Consider the following 24,215-nt stretch of genomic DNA (forward strand, 5'->3'; position numbering starts at 1 on the left):
TAGGAACCCTGTTACACCATTCTACTCCATGGATTTGCTCACTTTCTTAAAAGATTATTTCTTACCTTCTTAAACATACAAAATCTCCTGTTCACATTTAGCAATTATCTTGCTTGCTTAAATAGAGACAGAAGAGATTAAGAATTAAGCCTACTTGTTTAGGTGGAGCTGTATCCATACACTCTGTATCCATATATCCACATCTCATCCTTACCTGAGGATGATTTTCCATTTCTCTTTAGAGAGTAGAAGGGAGGAAGGGAAAAGGAAAGAGAGAGAAACATCGTTGTGAGAGAGACATATCAATTAGTTGCCCCCTGCACAAGGTCAGCTGGTGCCAGGATCAAACTTGCAACCCAGGTTCCTGCCCTTGACTGGGAATCAAAACCATGACCCTTTGGTCCTCAGGCCAATGCTCTAACTACTGAGCCAAACTAGCCAGGGCTATCTCTCTTGTTACAGTGCCCACTATCTAAGTTAGTCCATGCTCTTGTGCAGTGTATCTAATCCCTGTTCAGCACCTCAAGAACTTTGCTCTCCAAGTTGGTTTTTCTCTCTTCTGACTTTAGTTTCCCTCTTTATCTAGACCATTCTTATCATTATACTAATATATTACAACAGCTCTTGTTTTTTATTATTGTTATTATTTTTAATCCTCACCCAAGGATATTTTTCTTTTTATCTTCAGATAGACTGGGAGGGAGAGGAAGAGAGAGAGAAACATTAATGTGAGAGAGACACATTGACTGGTTGCCTCCCACACAGCCCTGACCAGGGCCGGGGATAAACCGCAACTGTGGTATATACCCTTGACTGGAATCGAACCTGCAACTCTGTGGTTTGTGGGCTGATGCTCTGACAACTGAGCCAGACTGGCCGGGGCACAGCTCCTTTCTTTTAAAAACATTCTGTAGCAGTCAGGGCTCTCCACTGACACAGAACAAATAGGATATACACTTACACACACAGAGAGATAGATAGATAGATAGATAGATAGATAGATAGATAGATAGATAGATAGATAGATAGATAGATATATATTTGGGGAGAGGGAGATTTATTTCAATGAATTGGCTCATGCTTTTGGGGGAGCTGGCAAATATGAATTTTGTAGGGCAAGTCAGCAGGCTAGAAATTTAGGCAGGATTTATGCAGTTTTGAGGCAGATAGTACTTCTGCAGGAAAACTCAGTTTTTGCTCTTAAAGCATTCTACTGATTGGACGAGGCCCACTACATTATTGAGGGTCTTCTTAATTTAAAAATCAACTGAATGTTGCCCTAGCCAGCGTGGCTTGGTTGGTTGAGATCTTCCCATGCACCAAAAAGTTGCCAATTTGATTCCTGATCAGGGCATATGCCCAGGTTGTGGGCTCTATTTCCATTAGGGGTCATGCAGGAGGCAGCTTATCCATATTTCTCTCTCACATCAGTGCCTCTCTCCCCATCTCTCTTTCTCTCTCTCTCAAATCATTAAAAACATTTTCAAAAAATCAACTGAATGTTAACAATAACTACAAGATACCTTTATAGTAACAACTACATTAGTGTTTGATTATATACTATCACCTAGCCAAGTTGACAGAGAACACTGACCATCACACCTTCCCTTATTTTGTCACATCCCTCCTACCTACAATTCTCTTTCTTTCATATTTTTTTTACAGCTAATCTCAAAGAATTATTTTTATTCACTATTTCTACTGACTCTCCTCTTTCTCTCTCTCTCTTTTTTTTTAATTTACTGATTTTAGAGAGAGGAAGGGAGAGAAAGGGAGAGAATGAGAAACATCAATATGAGAGAGAAACATTGATCAGTGCCTCCTGCACACACCCAGCAGCACCTTGATGGGGAATCAAACCCGTAACCCAGGCCTGTGTCCTGACCAGGAACCAAACCTGCCAACTTTTGGTGCATGGCACAACGCTGCAACTAACTGGGCAACACTGGCCAGGGCTCCTCTTACTCTCTTTGAACCCACTTCAATCAGGTTTCTATCTCTACCACTTCAATGCCTTTGCTCTTGTTGAGGTAAGCAATTACTATTTTATTGTCCAAATCACCAGGCACCTCTCAGTTATCATTTTCTCTCTCAAAGGACATAATTACTTATTCCTTCTTGAAGCACTGCCTTCACTTGTTTTCTGGAATACCACACTGTCCTGGTGGATTTTAGAAAGCTAAAGTGTAAATAATGAATTATGTCAGGACTCATTTTTCAGACTTTTAAAAAAAAAATTTTCTTTCTTCATTGATTCCCAGAGGGAGAGGAAGGAAGAGGGAGAGACAGATAGAAACATCTATGAGAGAGAACATGGATTGGCCACCTCATGCATGCCCCCCACTGGGGACTGGGCCTACAACTTGGGCATGTGCCCTGACCAGGAATCGAACCAGTGACCCCTTGATGCGTAGGTTGACACTCAGCCACTGAGCCACATCGGCTGGGCTGTCTTCAACTTTATCTTTTGTCTTCATTCACTCCTTGGTGAAGAAAGTGAAAACCAATTCCTTAGTTTTATTTCTATTAAAATATAATTATGGTGGGAAAGGTAATACAGCCATGTGATTTATTTTACTTTTTGTAGTCCTCACCTGAGGATAATTTTCTATTGATTTTTAGATGGAGTGGGGTGGGGTGAGAAACATCGATATGAGAGAGATACATCGATTGGTTGCTTCCTGAACAACCTCAACCAGGGCCAAGGATCAAACTGCAACCAAGATAGGTGCCCTTGACCGGAATCGAACCTGCAGCTCTTTGGTCCAGGGTCCAGTGCTCTAACCGCTGAGCAAAATTGGCCAGGGCACAACCATGTGACTTAAAATAAAATAGTAAATAAACATTATATGGTGCAGTGTCACTTTTCCACTCATGGCTCTTAACTATCAAATTCTCTTTCCTGCCCTGGCCGGTTTGGCTCAGCAGTTGGAGTGTCGGCCTGCAGTCTGGAGAGACCCGGGTTCGGTTTCCACTGAGGACCCGTGCCTCGGTTGCAGTTTGTCCTCAGCCCTGGTTGGTCGTGCGGGTGGCAGTCACTCGATGTGTCCCTTTCACTTCGATGTTTCCCTCTCTCCCTCCTACTCTATCTGAACAAAAAATGGAAAAATGTCCTCGGATGAGGATAAAAAAAAATTTCTCTTTCTGAAGGCCACCAATTGCCAGTTTCTTGTATATCTTTTCATATTTTATGAAAATAGTAGTACATGCATATTCAATAAGAAGCAGTATGCTATAATGGTTAAGAACTTGGATTACAGAGCATGATTGCCTGTAATTCAATTCTATCTCTGTCAGTTGCTGGCTGTATAACTTGCAAGTCTCTTACCCAATCTGTGCCTCAGTTTTCTCTTATGTAAAAAAAGAGAATTATAATTGTACCTACTTGACAGAGTTGTGAGTTATAAATGAACATGTATGTGTAAAGAGCTTAGAAGAGTGACTGGCACATAAAAATAACATTCTTTTGCATAAATAATAACATAATATACACATTGACAGGCATCTTTTTTTAAAATACAGATATATACAAATATCTTGGTGGGCTTTTCTTTTCATCACACAAATCATGCCACTTTTTTCTAATGGCTGAATAGTTATCCATTGGATGGATGTGCCTTCCAGTTTTGGGGTCTAAATACCAATATCTTTGATGATGACTTCCAAATATTATATCTACTAGACATTTTTGCTTAGATACGTAGTAACCACCAAACTTTGTAATTTACCCCTGCGTTTTCTATTTCTCTCATTTCCTACGTTATAATCTATTCTTTTAGTTCTACCTTCAAAATATATTTCACATCTAAACATTTTTCTCTACTCTGTTTTTCTCAATTCCTACGTTATAATCTATTATATTCTTCTAGCTATACCTTCAAAATATATTTCACAGCTAAACATTTTTTTCTACCTATTGCCACAACTTATATCCAAGCCAGCTTTGCTTTACTGAGTTGCTCAAGGCCAAAATCTTGAGGATCATTATTGCATACTTTTGTCAAAATATTTTCATGTATCTTTTCTGTATTCTATTTGGTCTCTTATTTTTACTATTTTATTGTCTGTTCTCACAGCAGTTGAGAATGTAAATCAGAATATTTCTCACCTCAAATTTTCCAGTGGGTCTTACCTCACTTAGATTTAATCTTGAGATCTTATTTAATCCTAATAGAACCCTTATAATGTGGCCTCTTGATTTTTTCTCCTCAACCTCATCTCCTGCCTCTGTCAGTTTCTATGCTTTAGCCACACTAATCACCTTGCTCTTTTATGGGTACCCATCTCATAACTTTTGGAACACTGTTCTGTTGTATAATCACTTGCTCTTTCATTCACTTCATGCTCGAACATCGGCTCTTCAAAGAGGCCTTCTTGCCTGACTACCCTCTTTACTTATTATTCTTTTACCATACTTTATTTTTTAACCATACATTAGTTTTTTTTATAGATTTTCCATTAACTGTCATTTTTCATTTGTATGTTATCTGTTTGTTTATTCTCACTAGAATGTAAAAAATATGAGGGCAGGTACTGTCTTGTTCACTTTTGTACTTCTAGTACATAGAACAATGCTCAGTATATGTTGGATTGAATGGGGAGCATTAAACAACTGCTTCTTGAACACTCTGTGACGAAAGACTAGTTTTTTAATTACCATTCTGTTATAACCTAGTACTTTGTAAAATATAATAAAATGCTTTCCCAAAGAAATATATAGTTTAATCTCATTTCATTATTAGATTCAGTAGATATAGATTACTCTGTCAGATTGTTATAAAACGTTTCTAAAAACTTACTTCCCAATTTGTACTTAAAATGAACTGCCAACACGCTGTTTATTGTTAGCACCTGTTTGCAAACCATACTTCTGAATAGCACAAGTTTACTATTCTATTGTACTAGAACAAGTACTAGTCAGAAGTCAAAATGTGAAGGATAAATGAAGTATTCTTCTCTTTGGTAGATCAGGAGAAGGCAATTAACATCCCATGTCATACAATCCAGGATGAATTCCTATAGGATTATTAATTTATAAAATGGTTCTGTTAGTAGTGCCAGTAAAATTTAATTAGTACTCACACTATGAAGAAATTATTCTTTTTCAGTAGACTCAATTAGATATCACAATCCCTATGTTGTATCTATGCCATTAAATTAGAAGTCTTTCTTTAATAGCTGTGTATTTGCTTATATGTTGATGGTATGTTAAGTAAAAATTAACAGTGAAGTTTTACAGATTCATAAACGTGTCTCAGTAAATACTGCTACATTATATCTAATGTTTTCTGAAAATCTATTAATTATTTTACACTTTTCATTGTTTTAGTGTGTTGATTTATTTTGTTTATATATCTAGAATGGGTGGATGGTCATTACACAATGAAAGTTGGAGTTTGGGATCTGGGTTCACAAGGAGATATATAGCTGACAGCAAAAGCTATTCAATTCAAGAACTCAGCTTTCACTGGTGAATTTCAGCCAGGGTTGGTGTTAATTTTAATGCTTTCCAACTCCTTGATCTTCAAGCCACTTTGTTTTAGAGAATTAGAAGTGTATAATAAATTAAGCTTTATTGGGTAAGGCTTTGTATTCTCAGAACATGCTCTTGTTAAACCATTATCCCTGACTTGGACAGTTTGAATGTCCCAGGTCCCTCCTGACCTTGAGCTGTTTTCCTTTTTTATACAGATTCACTTAAAAAGTACTTTTAACCTTCATAACTGACATTGTGTAAAATGCTGTAAAATCATTAAGCTATATTTTGAAACAGATATTTCTTAGTTTACTCTGTTGAGACATTGTATCTCAGGAAAAAGAAAACATTTCATTAAATGCATTTCTAAATAGTCTCTAACTTAAATACATGTGTTTTCAGCATTTATATCTTACATTTTTGTTTAAGCACAGCAGTAGTCACTATTAACAAAGAATTAGCCAAAATGTAGATACAGTTTCAGAATACCAGATTGAGAGAGAGAGAGAGTGTGTGTGTGTGTGTAGATAGGTAGGTAAGATACAACATTATATATATATATATATATATATATATATATATATATATATATATATATATTATATGTGTACTTAATGGGAAATAGTGACATTTTATTTTTCATTTAAAAAAATTTTTTTTCATTATTGATTTTTAGAGAGAGAGGAAAGAAGAGGGAGAGAGAGAAACATTGATGAGAGTGAACATGGATTGGCCGCCTCCTGCATGCCACCCACTGGGGATCTAGCCCACAAGCGGGGCATGTGCCCTGACCAGAAATCAAACTAGCAACCTCTTGGTGCATGGGTCGACGCTCTGCCACTAAGCCACACTGGCCGGGCGGAAATAGTGACATTTTATTTTATTTTACTTTACTTTATTTTATTTTATTTAACTCATCTTTATTGTTGAATGTATTACAGAAGTTTCTTCCTTTTTTCCCCATTGACCTCTTCCTCCCCATTTCCGCCCTCTCCTGCCTTCACCACACTATTGTCGGTGTCCATTGGTTATGCATATATACTGGAAATAGTGACATTTTAAAAGCAATGCATGCTCATACTGAGTTTTGGATATGTTTGAATTTAAGTGGATCAGTTTTTCCAAAACACTGATCGGTTCATTTTTTTATAACTGAACATTTGTATTTGCAGGTCAGTAACCTTTAAAAAAAAATGAGGGAAATTATTTTACCAACACCAACTCTCTTATTTCTGTACCAGTATTTCCTACATTTTCACCATCTCAATAATGAAAATAAATATGAATAGAAAAAAGTTTAAGGTTTGTGTCATACTTGTTTCTCAGAAGACTTGAAACAGAAGTTTGAAAATATTTAACAAGGTTTACAAATACAAGTGAACATTTCAAAGTACATTAACACTGTGACTAGGGAAAGTAGGTCAGTCCGAAATTCACAAAATACATTTCAATGAATTTAATGAAATTGGTAGGATCAGTCTGTTTTTCAGGGGTTGAAGGTTGTTATGCCATTCACTGAGGAAAGCATTACAGGCAGAGGACCATCTTTGGGGTATATATCATGAACTGATTGTAAGCACGTAAGGCACCTTTGCTGCATCTAAGTAATAAAGGTAATGTCCAACCAGTGTGGCTCAGTGGTTGAGCATTGGCCCATGCACCAAGAGCTCGCCAGTTTGATTCCTGGTCAGGGCACATGCCCAGCTTGTGGGCTAGATCCCCAGTGGGTGGCATGCAGGAGGCGGCCAATTGATGTTCTCTCTCATCAATGTTTCTCTCTCTCTCTCTCTCTCTCTCTCTCTCTCTCTCTCTCTCTCTCTCAATTCCTCTCACTCTAAAATCAATAAAGGGAAAAAATCTTTTGAAAAAATAGTAAATATTAAGGAAGCCATTGTATACACAGAACTGGTGATATAGAGAAGTCTAGTAGGCTTGATTTGTGTGCTCTCACTAAGATGTGTATATTTGAGGATTGGGGAGATGGGATGTAGAAGATATTACCTAAATCCATCCTGCTATTGATTAGGATGAAGCTGTTTTTAAGTGGGAAATGAGCCAAACTATAGTGACACTGAGGAAGATAAAATTATGTTGCAAAGTAAGATGATAACTTTACTTCTATAAAATAATTTTTCTTTTTCTTTTTAATTTGAATTATGCCCGGATTGTAAAAACAGAAACTGACTAGTTTATATTCTTCGTCTGTTTCTTGTTATAAATTTGTAATCTTATAATAAAGGTCTGATTCATAGTTAAATACTGTAGTCTTCTTTTATTTCGTAGCCATGAAGCTAATGACTGCTTTGGTGAATGTGGCCTTAAACCTCAGTATTCACCAGGATAATACTCAGAGACAGTATGAAGCTGAAAGAAATAAAATGATTGGGAAAAGAGCCAATGAAAGGTTGGAGTTACTACTTCAGAAACGCAAAGAGGTAAGTTTTATGATATCTGAAATTTTTATGTAAATGTGTGGGAAATATATTAGTTTTTTTTAATTTTCTGTTAAACTGTTTTGTTTTTTGTTTTTGTTTTTATCTTCACCTGAGGACATTTTTTTTTTTTTTTTTGGCATTTATCTTCAGATGGAGCAGGAGGGAGAGAGGGAAGAAGAGAGAGAGAGAAACATCGATGTGAGAGAGACACATCGAGTGGGTTGGGACTAGGGACAAACCGCAACCAAGGTACGTGTCCTTAGCAGAAACCGAACCTGGGACTCTTCTGGTCCACAGGCCAACACTCCAACCACTGACCCAAACTGGCCAGGGCAGTTCATGTATTTTAATTTACTTTTTAAAGTTACATTATTTGATCTCAGAGTTTTGAAATGAAACTGCACCATCCAGCCAGAGAGTATATCTAAATGCTGTCTGATGGCAGAAGAGAATCACAAAACAATCCTATTTTTGAAGGAAAGTGGTATGGGCATTAGGTAACTCAAAGAATATTCGGCTATGGGCACAGAAAGCACAATAAGTATTAACATCAGAACTAAGGGCCAGCAAAACCTATATTTCTAGGAGAAAGCTAAAGACTACATATTAGCTAAATGTGAATAAGATCAATCTCAGTTTTACAATGCAGTTTTCATGTGTGTGTTGAAAGTGTTTTTAAACTGGGTTTTTGGTAGGTAATATATGTATATGTTTTTTATTTTTTAATATATGTGTGTGTGCGACCCAGGGATATTTTTCCATTGCTTTTTAGACAGTGGCAGGGAGAGAAAGAGAGAAAGAAACATCGATGTGATAGAGACACATCGATTGGTTGCCTCCTCCATGACCCCCACTGGGGTCGGGGATCAAACCTGCAACCCAAGTATGTGTCCCTGACAAGGCATCGAACCCATGACCCTTCCGTCTGCAGACCGATGCTCTAACTGCTGAGCCAAACTGGCCAGGGCAGTAATATTTTTATTCATCCAAAAGGAAATAAAACTTTAGATCTGCAGTGTTAGTCTGTATTTTAACTTGAAAAAGTTAAATATCATATTGCTGTAAATTTCTATCAATGAATAATGTGTTATAACAGGCAACAAGTTTACGTTTAAATTATTACCCATTCTGTATTAGTATGTTAGGGGTGCTGTAATAGATACCACAAACTGAGTAGCTTAAAGAAAAGGAATTGTTCCTCAGAGTTCTGTAGGCTAAAAGTCAAAGATAACTCCAGTCTTCACATGGCGTGCGCTCTCTCTCTCTCCCTCTCTCTCTCTCTCTCTCTCTCTCTCTCTCTCTCTCTCTCTCTCTTTCTGTGTGTGTGTGTGTGTCTACATTTCTCCTTTTTCTAAAGAAACCAGTCATACTGGATTATGGACCCACCCGATTTCAGTATGACCCCATCTTAACCTGTTACATCTGTCATCCCCTATTTCCAAATAAGATTTGAGGTAGTAGGGGTTACCACTTTAGCATATGAATTTTTGAGGAGCACAGTTCAACTCAAAATATTTACCATACTTGAAATACTATGGGAGTAAAATTTGGAACTGTGGCTTCAGTAAGTACTACTAACCAAACTATACACTTCTTATAAATAAATTATTTTTAAAAATAATAAATGCAGGAAAACTAACTTAAAATGTACAGTAATTTGCAATAATTTGAATGCTTTACTGTAAAAATATTCTTAAACTTATTTCAGTAGAACCTGAAAGAAAGTATACAGCAAAAGAATAAGTCTGGCTCTGGTCAGGTGGCCCAGTTGGTTGGAGTGACATCTGTACACCAGAAGGTTGCAAATCTGATTTCAGGTCAGAGCACATACCTGGGTTGCCGTTCAATCCCGGATCAGAGCGTGTGTGGGCGGTGACCCATCAATCTCTCTCTTTTTCTCTCTCTCTCATTCCCTTTCTTGCTGCCTTCCTCCCTTCCTCCTTCTTGCTTTCCCTTTCTCTCTCTCTAAAAATCAGTAAAACATATCCTAGGATGATTTGAAAAAATAAATAAACGTGAGGAATTTTGTCATATTGGAGTATGCAGTGAAACCCAGTATTTCACTGAATATTAATATAAAACAAATCAAAATAAGAAATACAACATTGAATGCTATTGTATATCAGTGTTTTTGTTCCTTTTGATCAGGGAATAAACTCTGATCAGTAGTGTTCCTGAAATTTATTGTCTTTGCTGTGGTTTTTTGTTTGTTTGTTTTTTTCGTTACAACATTTCATCACTGATGGTTAGGATCTTTGTTACCTTCTATTATGCCTCCTATACTGGGAACTTGGCCTACTTTAAGTTATGGGCTAATCAGAGGCAGAGTCATATTTGGATACTTTAGGTAGAATAGGAAGTTTCTTCCACAGTGGCAAGTATGATAATTATGGCTGATCTGTTGACAAGAAAGGCAAAACCAAGCCAGGGACCTGGTTTGGACAAAAGAAGTATAAAAATTGAGGCCTGTTCCCAAAGCAAATGATATTTTGGAGATAGAAATCTTGCCACATTAGCAGCACCACTCCTTGTAAGTCTCTGTATGGTATGTCCCAAGAAAGAGAAAGATATTCTAAATCCACTATAGTATAGTTGTAGATATAATGTAAGTATATTGGTAATAGCAGTTAGCCATTGCACAGTAAGTGAGAAATAGGATTGATGATTACCCAAAATGAAAATAACCAATTATTAAAAACAACTAGAACTGTTCATTCTAAATCAGCGATTTTCACCCTGTATGGCACATGAGGCATACTGATAAGCCACAAGAATTTTTAAAACATGCAATACCTGACTATTTAGTCAGAGGCACTGACCTCTTTTTCCTTAAATTGTCATACATAACAATAGCCATCCGGTGTGAATGAATGAAAACTATACCTATTTTTTTGTTAGGTCGGCAAAAATATATTTTTTGGTATTCACAGAATTTTTATTTTAATCCTCGCCCGAGAATATTTTTCCATTTTTGTTTAGATAGAGTGTGAGGGAGCGAGAGAGTCAGAGAGAGAGAAACATCGATGTAAGAGAGACACATTGACTGGTTGCCTCCTGCACCACCCTGACCAGGGCCCGGAACAAACCGCAATCGAGGTACATGCCCTTGACTGGAATCGAACCCGCGACTCATTGGTCCATGGGCCGACGCTCCAACCGCTGAGCCAACTGACCAGGGCAGTGTTCGCAGAATGTTAATAATCAGTTTGTGTGTGCCTTGAGATGAAAACGGTTGAAAAATCACTGGTATAAATAAAATGATCAACATTTTAATTTATTTCTTTTTTATTTCAGCTACAAGAAAATCAGGATGAAATTGAAAATATGATGAACTCTATTTTTAAGGGTATATTTGTTCATAGATACCGGTAAGGGATTTTTAAAATCATTTAGAAGATTTTTAACTTATAATTTATTGCTTCTTTGTAGTTCTAGACATATAAAACTCTGTCTTGATTAGATTTCTAGAAAACAGCTTTGGCTATAAAAGCTAAATAAATATCATACCATTACTGTGGTGGAAATGTGTCATGACCACCACCACTGCCACACTCTTCCAAATTTAGAACATAACACTGTTAGAGGCACCCTATGTATTTGCATTTATATTGATGGAACATTAATAAGGTAGTCTTAAGTTAATAAGATGGTATTGTCTTCATATTTGAAAAAAATTAATTGCCTTGCTTCCGGTCCTGTGGTACTCATCTTGTTCCATGGTCAAATTAACCAACAGTCTGTGAAGATTGAAGAAAAGGGTACCTCTGCAGATTATACAACAACTTCATAACGTTCCTTTTCTTTTTTCTTTTTATCCTCACCTGAGGACATTTTTTTTTTTTTTATCCTCACCCGAGGACATTTTTCCATTTTTTACTCAGATAGAGCGGGAAGGAGAGAGAGGAAGAGAGAGAAACATCGATGTGAAAGGGACACATCGAGTGGCCGCCACCCACACGACCCAACCAGGGCCGGGGACAAACTGCAGCCAAGGTACATGCCCTTAGCGGGATCCAAACCCGGGTCTCTGTGGACCGCAGGCTGATGCTCTAACCGCTGAGCCAAACCGGCCAGGGCCACCTGAGGACATTTTTGCATTTATCTTCAGATAGAGCGGGAAAGAGAGAGGGAGGAAGAGAGAGAGAAACATCAATGTGAGAGAGACACATCGACTGACTGCTACCCACACAGTCCCATGGGGCCAGGGACAAACTGCAACCAAGGTACGTGCCCTTAGCGGGAACCGAACCCAGGACTCTGGTCGCGACCAACGCTCTAACCACTGAGCCAAACCAGCCAGGGCAACATTCCTTTTCTTTACCTTCAACTATATGCATAAAAGTAGAAGCAGAGTATTTCCAACATTTTTATTTTTATTTTTATTGATTTTAGAGAGAGAAGAAAGGAGAGAGAGAGATAGAGACATCAATGAGAGAGAACATCAATTGGCTGCCTCCTGCATGCCCTTCACCGGGGACTGAGTCCACAACCTGGGCATGTGTCCTGACTGGAATTTGAACCAGCGACCCCTTGGTGCATGGGTCAGTGCTCAACTACTGAGCTGGACCGGCCGGGCTCATGCAGTCTTATTTTAAATTATGATTTTATAGCCTGGCTGCTGCGGCTCAGTGGTTGAGCATCGACCCATACATCAAGAAGTCACCGGTTCCATTCCCGGTCAGAGCACATGCCCAGATTGTGGGTCAAATCTTCAATGGGGGGTATGCAGGAGACAGCCAGTAGATGTTCTCTCTCATCTATGTTTCTATCTCTCTTCCCCTAATTGAATGTTGCTGACTGATTTTGGTACCAAGGTAAATGCTGACTTTGTTGATTGAGTTGCAGTCTATTCTCTCCTCTTTAATTTTCTGGAATTTAATAAAATTGGTATTATTTCTTCAGTTACGAATTATACCATTGGGGCCTAGAGTTTTTTTTGTAGGGGTGTTTATAACTACTAACTAAATATCTATAATAGATATAAGACTGGTTGATGTCTTACAAGAAAATGACATATCTAAATTGTTGAATTATATTCAACAAATATCAACATAAAGTTGTTCATAATATTGCCGGTTTCACAGACGTGTGTGTGTGTGTTTTTCTCATACTAGTTTGTCTAGAGCTAATCAGCTGTGTTTATTTTTTCTTTAAAAATGAGATTCTGGTTACATTGAACTTATAGTGATTTTTGTTTTTGGTATCATTGATTTCTGCTCTTTTTTCAATTTTCTTCTGCTTACTTTGGGTTTCACGTTTTCTGTTCTTTAGTTTCTCAAGGTGGAAACTGAGGTAATTGGTTTGAAACCTTTAATTTTTTTCTAATACAGGAATTTATTTCTATACATTTCTCTCTTAACACTATTTTACCTATAGCCCCCAAATATGCATATTTTGATTTTTCATTTTCATTCAGTTCAAAATACTCTTGTTTCCCTTTTGACTTGTTTCTTTAACCCATGGGTTATTTAGAAGTGTGATATTTAGTTTGCAAATATCTTAGATCTTTCCAGATAACTTTGTTATTGATTATTAATAGTTCCATTGTAGTCAGAGAACATACTTTGTATGATTTGAATGCTTTTAAATTTATTGAGGTTTGTTTTATGGCCCACAATATGATCTGTCTTGATAAATGTTTTATTTTCTTAGAAAAATAATATGTGCTTTTTCTTTGTTAGTTAGGTCAAAATTTGTTGATAGTGTTGTTTAAGTCTTTTGTCCTTACTGATTTTCTGTTCGTTTATACAATTAGTGAGAGAGGTTTTTTAAAATATATGTGTGTTTTTATTGAGTATTTAGAGAGAGGGAGGAAGAGAGAGAGATAGAAACAAAGATGTGAGAAACATCTATTGGCTGCCTTGTGCACGCCCCCTACTGGGGATCAAGCTCACAACTGGGGCCTGTGTCCTGACCTGACCTGGAATCAAACCAGGACCTCCTAGTCCTCGGGATGATACTCAATCCAGTGAGTCACACTGGCCAGGCAGTGAGAGAGCTTTTATAGCAATACTTTTTGTATTCTTGATATAATTTATTGTCACATAAATGATTTGCAGTTATTTTTGCCACAGCCTATCACTTTCTTTTTGTTTGTTTAATTATGTCTTTTGGAGAGCTAAAGTTTTCCATTTAAATGAAGTCATTTCTTGATTTTATTTCTGTGATCATGCTTTGGTGTCATTTGTGAACATTTTCTCTAACCTCAATATTTCTTCTGTGTTTTTGTTGTTGTTGTTGTTTCTCCTCACCCAAGGATATTTATCCATTGATCTTTTTTTTTTTCTTTTTTAAAGCAAGAGTGGGAGGTAGGGAGGGGAATAGAGAAACATCGATGTGAGAGAGACACATGGATTGGTTGCTTCCCTTATGTCCCCCAACCAGGGCTGGGAATCAAACCTGAGACCCCTCAGTTCCCAGGCTGACATTCATTTAGCAACACCACTGGCCAGGGCTGTTCTGTGTTTTATTTTAGAAGTCTGTTCATTCAGTCTTTTCAGTTAAGGTGGATGAACCATGTATAAAGATAATTTTTGTATGTGGTGCGGTAATAAGGATATGAGTCCTCTTTTTGCATATGGATGTTAATTTGTCCAAGCGCCATTTGGTGAAAGACTATCATCCTTCTATGATTGATTTGTCTTGACACAGTTCTTGAAAATCAAATGACCATAAATGCTGTACAAGGTTTTATTCTGGATTTTCTAATCTGTCTATCCTTATACTCATACCACCTATATTTATTACATTAGCTTTATAGTAGATGAGATTTTTTATCTTTATAGATATATAATTGACATAATTGACATATAACATATGTAAGTTTAAGGTATACAATGTGATAATTTGATATACATATATATTATGAAATAATTACCACAGTAAAGTTAGTGCCTCCATCATATTCCGTAATTAATAATTACATTTGTGTATGTGTGTGTGTGTAATGATGAAAGTAAAGATTTACTCTCATAACTTTCAAGTATGTAATACAATACTGTTTCTGTAGTCAACATACTCTACATTAGATCCCCAGAACTTATTCCTGTTAATAACTGGAATTTTATACTTTTTGACCATTATTTCCTTATTTTCCCCAGTCCTTCCCCATCCCCTCCCCATCCCCCCTCCCCCGCCCCATCTCGGCAGCCACTCTTCTGCTCTCTATTTCTTTGAGTTTGACTATTTTAGATTCCATATATAAGTGAGAACATACAATCTTTTTAATGTCAAGTCCTCCTGCTTTGTTCTTTTTCAAAAAGCTCTTGCTTTTCTATATAAATTTTAGGATCAGCCTGTCCGGTGTGGCTTAGTGGACTGAGCATCATTCCATGCACCAAGAGGCGATTTGTCTTTCAGGCAGTATGTCTACTTCAAGTATATTGCAGATTTGATAGTATAATGTTGTTCATGATATTACCTTATAATTATCTTCATTTATATAGGATTGGCAATGATGTCTTCTTTTTTTATTCCTGATTTTGTAACGTGTGTCTTCTCTCTATTTTGTCTTAGTCTAGCTAAAGGTTTTTTAGTTTTACTGATCTTTTCAAAGAATGGACTTTTTTTTTTATCCTCACTCGAGTACATTTTTCCATTTTTTGTTCAGCTAGAGTGGGAGGGAGAGAGAGAAACATTGACTTGAAAGGGACACAATGAGTGGCTGCCTCCTGCACGACCCAATCCGGGCCGGGGACAAACTGCAACCAAGGTACGTGCCCAGAGAAACCCGGGTTTCTCTGGACCACAGGCTGACACTCTAACCGCTGAGCCAAACCGGCCAGGGCAAGAATGGACTTTTTATATATTTATTTCATTGATTTTTTTGCTTCAATCTTTACTATTTCCTTCTATCAATGCCCCCCCCCCCCCCCCAGTCTATCTGAAGATAAAATGGAAAAATATCCTCGGGTGAGGATTAAAAATAAATAAAATATAATTTCATGTACATATAAAATAATATATTCTGCTGTTTTGTTATATCCTTTTGTATTGACCTATTTATCATAATGAAATGTCCCTTTCTGGTATAAATTTTTTGTCTTGAAGACTTCTTTGATAATAATAAACTAACTTTTTCTTGGTTACTTTTTTGTATGGTATGTCTTTCTTTCATCCTTTTACTTTCAACCCATTTGTGTCTTTGAATATGAAATATGTCTCTTGTAGACAGCTTATAGTTGTATCTGGTGGTTTTATTTCTTACAATCTTAAGTCTGGGGCAGTCTTAAGGTTCAAATAATTTGTTACCACTCTCTCACAGGTTACTGCTCTGCTCTGTGTGATTTTTTCCTTATGGTTACTTTAGGGATTACAATGTCAAGCATAAGTTATCAGATATTATATATTATTAACGTGACTTAATTTCATGAAATCATAGCATCTTTGCTCCAATATAGTTCCACTTGCCTCTCCGTCCTTTGTGCTGTTATTGTCATTCATGTATATATCTATATTTGTTATTAATTTAACAGTACCATGTTAACCATTATCTATATATTCTTTTGACTTAATGAAATTAAGAGAAGAAAAATATTTATGTCATCTTCTATATTTACCCTCTTTTTAACATTTCTGGCCTCTTCATTTCTTCCTGTGAATTTGAATGATTATATAGAGTTGTTTCCTTTCAAGTTGAAGGAATTTATAAGACCCAGCAGCAAATTCTCTCAATCTTTATTTATTTCAAAATGTCATTATTTCAGCTTCATTTCTGAAAGATAGTTTTGCTGGGTATAGAATTCTTGGTAGACAGCTTTATTTTTTCTTGCAACTCGTTCAATGTCATTCCTACCTATTGGACTTAATTGTTACTGATTCTAAAATATCAGTTGTTAATCCTGTTGTTCCCCTGTGCACTATTTTTTTGTTTTGGGGTGGATTTTTTATTGTTTTGTTATTTGTGTGGGGTTCCCCTCCCCCCAATTTCTTCTTCTTTTTCTTTTCTTCCTTTCTTTTTTGTGGGGCTGGTAGCATGAAGCGGGAATTGCTGTACATAGCCTCCCTGTCAAACAATAATGTTTAGAGAACATGGGTCTGCTCAGGTTACTTTTGAATTTGCTCAAAGCCCTCTAGCTAGACATTTATCTGTGGGAAACTTGTCTATTTAGTCACTCTATGACACATTTCTAGGATCTCTTTAAATTTTTGTCTAGTCTACATGTGTGCTTGGCCCAGACTACTTGGGACTGCAGGTTTTAGCTAGCAGGGCTTTGTTTTTTTTTTCATTCATTTTTATAGTTATTGTTATTGTTTTTGTTTTGTTAATTCTCACTGGAGGGTATTTTTTCCATTGGATTTTTTTTTTAATTAAAATTCATTAAAGTTAAATTTCTTTTTGTTTGTTGTAAGTAGAAAATATTTGAATTTCATTTGCCAAGAAAGTAATGCAAAATGAAAGCTTACGTCCAGATATTAAATTAAAGGTGCACGTCTCCTACAAAAGACATATTAACTGCTCTGACCGGTTGCTCAGTGGTTAGAGCGTCAGTCTGTGAACCAGAGAGTCCTGGGTTCAATTCCACCCAAGGGCACGTACCTTGGTTGCGGTTCGTCCTCAGCTCCGGTTAAGGTTGTGCAGGTGGCAACCAGTCCATGTGTCTCTCACATTGATATCTTTCCTTCTCTCCCTCTCCCCCTCTCTCTCTTTCTCTCTCTCTCTCTCTCTCTCTCTCTCTCTCTCTCTCTCCCCCCTCTCCCTCTCCCTCCCCCTTTCCCTCCCACTCTGTCTGAAGATAAATGTAGAAATATCCTCTGGTGAGGATTTAAAAAAAAAAAAGACATAACTGTGAGGATCAGTAAATTAGATACATTTTTTAAAAATATTTTTTCTTTATTAATTTTAAAGGGAGAGGGGGAGAGAGATGAAAACATTGATGAGAGAGAACAACGATTGGCCGCCTCCTGCATGCCCCACACTGGGGATTGGGCCCACAACCTGGGCATGTGCCCTGACCAGGAATTGAACTGGTGACCTCTTAGTGCATGCAACGCTCCACCACTGAGCCACACCGGCCGGGCAAGATATGTTTTTCATAAAAATGAATATAATCATTCTTTTAGGCTGTAAAATAGAGTTAACAACAAAGGACTTTGCCCCATAATTATTCTTTTCTAGTTTTATTTTTATTTCTTTGAGTGGAAGGGAGGGTGGAAAGGGGAGGGAGAGACACACATTGATTGGTTGCCTGCCTCATGCACACCAACTGGGGTCAGAAATTGAACCTATAACTCTGGGACGTGCCCTTGATGGAGACTCGAACCCCAGACCTGTTGGTGCAAGAGCCAACACTCATTGAGCCACACCAGCCAGGACCTTTCTTCATTTTTAGCTATTCATTTCAAGTCTTCAGTACCAGAATGCTATGAAAATTAGTCCATGTTGTGATGGTCTTAAACCTTTCCTCTTTTTGCCCTCTAATCTGTTTGGGAAACTTCCAGACCCCCGTAGCTAAACATTACCTATCTGGAATGAGGCATTGGAAATGGAGATTAAATTGTTAGAAAGAAATTTTATATGAAGATCAAGGACTGAAGGACTTTTCTGCATGAGAAAAATATCTGTAATATCAAAAGATATATTGTAATTAAATCAGGGAATATTTAGAAACATACTGAGATTTTATTTTATACTTCATCTGTTTAAATAAAATGTTAGATCCTAGAGGTCAAGAAAGCTTTCACATGTTGGTAAAACAGAAAATAGCTGTGTTCTAAGAACATAAGCTTTTAGGAGTCTAGTAGGCAAGACAAAAAGGTATTAGACTTAGAGATGGTTATGAAAAAGAGATTCTGAAGATTTCTCTACTGAAATAAAGGTAAACGTTTATATTCTCTAGTCTTAGTTATTAGCCACCCATAATTTCAATACCATTGATAATGGTAGTGCCAGTGGTAATGCATGAGTTGTGTATGCTATATATGAAGTTACCATACTTAGTCATCGTCATAGTTTTTTCCCCCTTTTTTAAATTTATTTTTGTTACAGATGTTTCTCCTTATTCCCCCGTTGACACCCTCTTACCATTCCCGCCCCTCTCCCCCCCCCCCCCCCCCCAGCATTGTTGTCCAAGTCCTTTGGTTAGGCTTATATGGATAAGTTCTTTGGTTTATCTCTTCCCTCCCACCTTTAATTATTGTCCCATACCTATTCATCTTGCCCTGATATTGTATTATAAAAAAAATAGCCTGTACTTTTATGTTTTGGATTTTTTGTTTTGTTTTTCGGGATTAGTTTTTTAAAGGTAATACAGTACAACAGAGAATAAGTGCAATGTATCGTTGGGAGATGAGTACTTAGTAGGACTGTGAAAGCTAATAAAATGCTATAATTTGGATGTTTAGTGGTTGTGTTTTGTTTCTTGGAAGGGGGCTGCTTTATTTTTGCTGCTCTTATGTATTTTGTTTTTTTTGGACAGTGCAGTAGCAGACAAAGTACATGAATTTGCAATTTACAAAGACGGGAATTTATATTAAATAATAGAAGAATACCAAGTGACAGGCAAGGATGTGTGAAGCGCTAATTTATGGAGAAATTGGTTAATACTAATAAAATTGAAAATGTGTACTCTTTCTCACATAGTAATTTCACTTTGAGGTACTATAAAAACAGTGTCTTGCCCAGATGGTGTGGCTCAGTGGATTGAGCGTCGACCCATTGGCTAAGAGTTCCCAGTTCGATTTCTGGTCAGAGCACATGCCCAGGTTGGGGCTCCATCCCCAGTAGGGGGAGGGGTGCAGGAGGCAGCCGATTGATGTTTCTCGCTCACATCAATGTTTCTGTCCCTCTCTGCCTTTCTCTCTCTCAGTGGATAAGAGTGGCTGAGCTAAAATAAGATGATTTTCAAAAGCATTGTTTTTCAGTTTGGCATATGTAGTTTTTATTTTACACGAACCATATAAAAAAGTAGAAGATACTCAATTTGAAGGCCTTTGAGAGTGCAGATATTAAATATAGTATTAGGAATAATGTTAATATTTATTGCTTGCTGAAAATGAGTGGGGAGAACATTCTGGCTTTTCATATTATTCAGGTTTTTGTTTCCTTTTTTTTTCCTTCCTGCTCTAGTGATGCTATTGCTGAGATTAGAGCCATTTGTATTGAAGAAATTGGAGTATGGATGAAAATGTATAGTGATGCCTTCCTAAATGACAGTTACCTAAAATATGTTGGTTGGACTCTCCATGACAGGGTAAGTTATTCTGTTCCAGGTTTTGATAAAGGGTATGCTTATCTTATTACTAGACAATATTTGTAATAGTATGGAAGTCTAAGATAGTAAGCAAAATAACTATTCACTTGATGGTCATGATGAAATTTGAGACATTAGCCCGTGTGTGAACACCCTTCTTACTTAGTTGTATGCCTTACTAAACCAAAATTGACAGTCTACTATATATAAAATTTTAAGAGAATATGTTACCCCATAAGCTAATTATAATCTTTTTTCAGTTTGAAATCAGAAGAGATTCCTTATTTTTCTCTTAAAAAAATTTCTTTATTGATTTCAGATATAGAGGAAGGGAGAGGGAGAGGGGGAGAGAGAGAGAGAGTAACATCGATGAGAGGGAACATTGATTGGCTGCCTCCTACATAAACCCCGCTGGGGATTTGGCCCACAACCTGGGCATGTGCCCTGACTGGGAATCGAACCAGTGACCTCTTGGTGCAACTTGTACCCGGCCGGTATGGCTCAGTGGTTGAGTGTTGACCCATGCACCAAGAGGTCACCGGTTTCTATCTCTCCCTCTCCCTTCCTCTCTTGCTCTAACATCAATAAAGTAAAAAAAAAAAAAAAAATTAATATATAATAACTAAATAAGTTTTGTTTTGAATTTTTTAGTTTCATGTCACAGTAGAATGTTTTCTCAGAGTTGAATAGATTAATTGGATTCCAAGAATTTCTATTAGATAGAAAAGGCTTTGATTTTAAAAGAGATCCCACATTATTGAGTCTTGGATAGGTAATCTTCAAAATAATCAAGAATAAGAGTGATAAATTATTATATTTTTATAATGAATGACCTGACATTTTATAACTTGAATTGTCACATATTCACAAATATAGAAGTGTTACAATTTACGTTAAATTGTTATGTTGGTTATGATAACAGCACCAGGTGTTAGACTGCTGACTCAGACCGGACTTTGGTTCAGCCACCTCAGTATTTGAGTTCTGGCTAAGAAAGAATACAGAGCCAAGACACAAACTGTACGAGAAAGTTTATTTTTTTAATCCTCACCTGATGTTATGTTTTACTGATTTTATAGAGACAGTAAGGGAGGGAAAAGGTGGGGAGAGAAACATCGTTATAAGAAACATTGATCAATTGCCTCCCGTACATGCCCACACTGGGGATAGAACCCACAACCTAGGTAATGTGCCCTGACAGAGAATCTAACCCGAAACGTTTTAGGTGAACAGGAACAATTATCCATCCAACTGAGCCACACCATCAAGGCAAGAGAAAATTCATTTAGAAAGTCACAGAGGTAGAAGAAGTGAGCAATAGAAGAAATGGGCTTAGGAAACAAGTTATAGAGGCAAAAGATGGGTTCTTGGAGCTTAGGGGAGAGGGAAGGGTAAAGGTAAAGCACCTGTGGGGAGGGAGAAGAGAGGGTGAAAGAGGGATTTGGGGAGGCTTGGGCATGCTCCTAGGAGGGAGAGCCACACTGGATCCTCTGTCTTGATGGTATTTATCTGGAAGTCTCAGGGGATGATCCCAATAGAATATTAATCAGCTTTCCAGGAGTGTCCTTTCAGGGTAGTGGTCTCTACTGATTGGTCACTGCCAGGCAGGGCGTTATTAGTCAGTGCAGCTGGTCCTGATGTCAGCCATGGCATAGCTTGTCTGTTATTGCTGCTTTTGAAAGGCCTGGAGCTGAAACACAACTGAAGCCTAGATGTTATCCCTGAGGGTTAATGCTTAAGGGAGTGGACATGCAAGTGTTTGAATGGTATTCTTATGAGACCACTCTTTGGCCCCTTGTTCCTCCTTTTAACTCTTTCACAGTATTCCCACTGGAGTATTACTATCACATATATTCATTTTAATAACAATCAGCATTTTCTCCTTGAAGCGTGAATTTAAAAGTACAGCTAATGCGACTTCCGGTCAAGATGGCGGCATGGGTAAATGCAGTATCGTGTCCTCCCACAACCACATCAAAGTTACAACTAAACTGTAGAACAACCATCATTCAAAACCGCCTGAAATCAAGCTGAATAGAAGTCCTACAACTACGGAATTAAAGAAGCTGCATCAAGACTGGTAGGAGGGGCGGAGGCAGACGGCTGGTCCCACACCCACGTGTGGTGGATAAAAATCAGGAGGACACCTCAGCTGGGAAGGTCCTCCCTGAGGACTGAGGACTCCACGTCCCACATCAAGCGCCCAGCTCAGGGTTCCAGTGCCAGGAAGAGAATTTCCATAACTTCTGGCTGGAAAACCCAGCGGGAACTGAGGCTCAGGGAAGCTGATGCGGCTGGAGCCCCAGGCAGCTCCTAAAAGAGCCTGTGCACATCGGACTCACTCCCTCTAAGCTTGGAGGGGAGGCAGCTCGAGGGGCGCCAGAGACATACAGGGAAGAACTGAGCTGTTTGGCACTGGAGCAAGGGCGGGAGAGGGGGCTTTCTCCGGACAAACGTGCTGTCAGAGGCCCTTCCCTGGGGCGGCCGACAGCCACCATATCTGGGACTCAAGCAACCTGGCTCACACTGGTAGCCCCGCCCTGGTGATTCCCTGAGGCCCCGCCCCACCCAACTTTCAGGCCCACCCAAGCCGTTGCCAGTTGCTTAACCATAGGATTGTCCTGTCTTGGATCCTGCTTCAAGTTTTCCTAAATTCTTTCAAACAAGCAGCATCGGGTCTCAGCTAGCCCCATACCTCTCGTTAAGTAATACACAGAAACAAACACAGGGAGGCAGCCAAAATGAGGAGACAAAGAAACAGGTCCCAAATGAAAGAACAGAACAAAACCCCAGGAAAAGAACTAAGCGAAATGGAGATAAGCAACTTAACAGATGCTGAGTTCAAAATACTGCTTATAAGGATGCTCAGTGAACTTAGTGAGGGCCTCAAGAGCATTAAAAAGGACCAGTCAGAAATGATGGATGCACAGTCAGAAGTGAAGGAGGCATTAACTGAAATAAAGAATAATTTACACAGATTCAATAGTAGAGTAGCTTAAGCCAAGAAGCAAACCATCGCTTTGGAATATAAGGAACCAAAAATCCCAATCAGAACAGCAAAAAGAAAAAAGAATCCAAAAAAATGAGGCTAGTGTAAGGAGCCTCTGGGGCAACTTCAAGCGTGCCAACATTCGCATCTTGGGGGTGAAAGAAGGAGAAGAGAGAGAACAAGAATTTGAAAACCTGTTTGAAACAATAATGGCAAAAAACTTCCCTAACTTGGTGAAGAAAACAGACATACAAGTCCAGGAAGCACAGAGAGTCCCAAACAAGATGAACCCCAAGAGGCCCACACCAAGACACATCATCATTAAAATGCAAAAGGTTCAAGACAAAGAGACAATCTTAAAAGCAGCAAGAGAAAAGCAGTTAGTTTACCTACAAGGGAGTTCCTATAAGGCTGTCAGCTGATTTCTCAAAAGAAACTTTGCAGGCCAAAAGGGAGTGGCAAGAAATATTCAGAGTTATGAAAAGCAAGAACCTACAACCAAGATTACTCTATCCTGCAAAGCTGTCATTTAGAATCGATGGCCATATAAAGACTTTCCCAGACAAGAAAAAGTTAAAGGAGTTCATCACCACCAAACCATTATTATATGAAATGATGAAGGGTTTTTTTGAAGGAAAAGATAAAATATATGAACATACAAAATGGCAATGAATACATATGTATCGACAATGGAATCTACAAACAAAATGCACAGGCAGAACAGAAACATTCTCATAGATACAGAGAACATTTTGTTGGTTCCCTGATGAGAGGGGGTGTTGTGGGAATGGGTGAAAAAGGTGAAAGGATTAAGAAGTACAAATTCATTGCTAGACTGACAAACCTCAAAGGGAAAGGGGTTGGGGGGTGGGAAGAAATAAACCAAAGAACTTATATGCATAACCAATGGACATGGACAATAGTATGGGAAAAAGTGAGAGGGGGGCGGGAGTGGGGAGGAGGGGTCAATGGGGGAAAAATGAGGAACATCTGTGATACATACAACAATAAAGATTTAAAATAAAAATAAATAAAAGAAACAGAAAAAAAAAAGTACAGCTTATTATAAAATTTTGCCATTATGCTTCAGTCCTTTTTAGAGCTCTTAACATTTTTTTTCTAGA

The 24,215-nt window shown here is 37.9% G+C and overlaps 1 protein-coding gene across 8 annotated transcripts in view; it reads left to right on the plus strand.

The window, feature by feature from the left end:
* The window catches only part of STAG1 (stromal antigen 1), a 400,292-nt gene that overhangs the window by 232,953 nt on the left and 143,124 nt on the right, over window positions 1-24,215 (plus strand). For 6 of the 8 annotated variants that reach the window (XM_036266503.1, XM_036266505.1, XM_036266501.1 and 3 more), the window contains 3 exons: window positions 7,760-7,911; window positions 11,206-11,279; window positions 19,979-20,102. In XM_036266503.1, coding sequence (XP_036122396.1) covers window positions 7,760-7,911; window positions 11,206-11,279; window positions 19,979-20,102 — 350 coding nt within the window. Of the gene's footprint in view, window positions 1-5,359; window positions 5,487-7,549; window positions 7,575-7,759; window positions 7,912-11,205; window positions 11,280-19,978; window positions 20,103-24,215 lie in introns of those variants that run through there. The other 2 variants (XM_036266508.1, XM_036266506.1) reach the window with 2 other exon arrangements.

The sequence above is a fragment of the Molossus molossus genome, unplaced genomic scaffold (genome assembly GCF_014108415.1).
Source record: "Molossus molossus isolate mMolMol1 unplaced genomic scaffold, mMolMol1.p scaffold_m16_p_18, whole genome shotgun sequence".
NCBI classification, from domain to species: Eukaryota; Metazoa; Chordata; class Mammalia; order Chiroptera; family Molossidae; genus Molossus; species Molossus molossus.